At 32.8% G+C, this 2,150-nt stretch overlaps 1 protein-coding gene across 4 annotated transcripts in view; it reads right to left on the bottom strand.

Annotated features, from left to right (window-relative positions):
- usp32 (ubiquitin specific peptidase 32) overlaps positions 1–2,150 on the bottom strand; it is a 204,231-nt gene that overhangs the window by 139,862 nt on the left and 62,219 nt on the right. For all 4 annotated transcript variants that reach the window (XM_050055471.1, XM_050055481.1, XM_050055453.1 and 1 more), the window contains exon 5: positions 1,639–1,798. In XM_050055471.1, coding sequence (XP_049911428.1) covers positions 1,639–1,798 — 160 coding nt within the window. The remainder of the gene's footprint in view (positions 1–1,638; positions 1,799–2,150) is intronic.

Consider the following 2,150-nt stretch of genomic DNA (forward strand, 5'->3'; position numbering starts at 1 on the left):
TATGCTGTAAAGCCCTGTGAGGCAAATTGTGATTTGTGATATTGGGCTTTATAAATAAAATTGATTGATTGATTGATTGATTGATTGATTGATTGATTGATTGATTGAAACCTTCAGTGTGCATTTGACTGTGTGCAGAAATCCTTAAAAAAATCTTAAACTGATTTGAAACGAAACCAAAACTAAATTCATGTTGTTCACAAAGTCAGGGAAGTGTGATCTTGACGCCTTTTCCATCTGTTCCCTTAATGGCACCCGCATTGAACATGTGACAGATTACAAATACCTTGGCATCTGGCTATATGACAAGCTTTTATTTAAAACACGTGGTTGAGCTCACAAAGAAAGTGAGAATTAAATTGGGTGCATTGTACAGATTGAGGTCATGTTTCTCTTTAGAGAATAGAAGGACAATTATTCAATCAACTATCATGTCAGTCTTAGATTATGGTGATATTTTGTATATCCATGAAGCTCAATCCACACTACAATCACTTACTATAGCCTACCACAGTTCTCTCAGTTTTATTACTGGGGATTATTTTAGAACTCACCACTGTGAGCTGTATCAAAATGTGGGGTGGTGTTCACTCAGTAATAGAAGGGAAAAACATTGTCTCCTTTTTGTTTATAAGGCATTGCTTGGAAAGCTACCCTTCTACCTTACTTCTCTTTTAAAAATCAAATCCATCTCTCATCTCAAGGTTTAACTCGAACAATACAGTACTACACAGTTCGCAGTCTTTTCACATGTTTTCAACAAGTATTTTCTCTCATGTATGAAGTGTTCAAACAGAAATCACACACAAAAACAAATTTTCAAACATTTAAAGAATTAAAGAAAACATGAATTGTTTCTTTTGTTTGTATTTTTTCATGATTACAAATTTAATATTTTATAAGAAGTTGTTTTTGTTTTCCACGCTGCTAGGAAGACACCCCAGAGGATAGATCACTTAGATATAGCTCCATCATTATTCAAAGTCAAGAAAGATTGTATTTTATGATGTAAAAAAAATAATTAAAACATTTAAAAATTAAGGAAATTTCTCTGACATTCTACTTTTTTCTGCTGTATAAAAAACATACTGAACTATGACACCACTGTACCATAATGAAACCAAACCATGAATTCAGTGAACAGTTTTATGCCTTATATTTGGGGTTTGAAAATCATTCCTAATAAAATTATTTCCATCTCAACTGTTGTTGGGGTTGCTTCAATATAAGAAAAAAATGCTACATATCTTAAATACTGTAACATTTTGTTTTTACTCCTTGCATTTTAAACGGGTCTCATGTAAAACTGTGTGGATACAGTTTCAACAAATATGACAAAAGTTACTATCATAAAAATTACCAACTGTACTTTAAAGGATAGGCTCACAATTTTTATTTTTAATATCATAGTACAGGTACACCAAGCATTCATTAGTAACTTCCCATTATCAGAAGACTGGCTTTTTTTCAGTGTATGGTATAGTGTATCAACTTAAAAAAGACACTAAATGGCTACCAAATGATATTTCTCTGGACAGATTATTAACATGAGTATGAACATCTACATGAAAACAGACTTGCCTATGTGGACATGAAATATATGCAAACACAATAATTCAGAGTGTTTTGGGAACTTACAGTGTGTGACACCAGCCAGGGTCTGGTAGAAGGTGGGTGTGTCGCTGTCATCTGTGAGCGTGACACACACTCCTCCAGACAGAAGCCATCTGGATAAAGTGAAGGCTTCCTTATTCTGTAAGAGCCAGTTCCTGAAGCGCTCATAATTCACCTTGTCACCCTGCCACAACACACAAACAGACAATTACGCTGTTAGTCTGTCAAAGCAGATAATGATCTGCATCTGTAAGTCTCTATCTGACTGTGAACCTAGCGTACATGTTCCTGTGTATATGTATATATGTATATACATATGTATGTATATATATGTATATACACATATATATGTACAGTTTATACTCTAATGGATTAATTGACTAATCGTTTCATCAACTATCCCATCCTCATTAAAAAAACCTGCTCCTGCCAAATGCACATATATACATATATATACATACATACATATATATATATATATATATATATATATATATATATATACACACACATATATACATATATATACATACATA

Source organism: Epinephelus moara, chromosome 2, assembly GCF_006386435.1.
Source record: "Epinephelus moara isolate mb chromosome 2, YSFRI_EMoa_1.0, whole genome shotgun sequence".
Taxonomy (NCBI): domain Eukaryota; kingdom Metazoa; phylum Chordata; class Actinopteri; order Perciformes; family Serranidae; genus Epinephelus; species Epinephelus moara.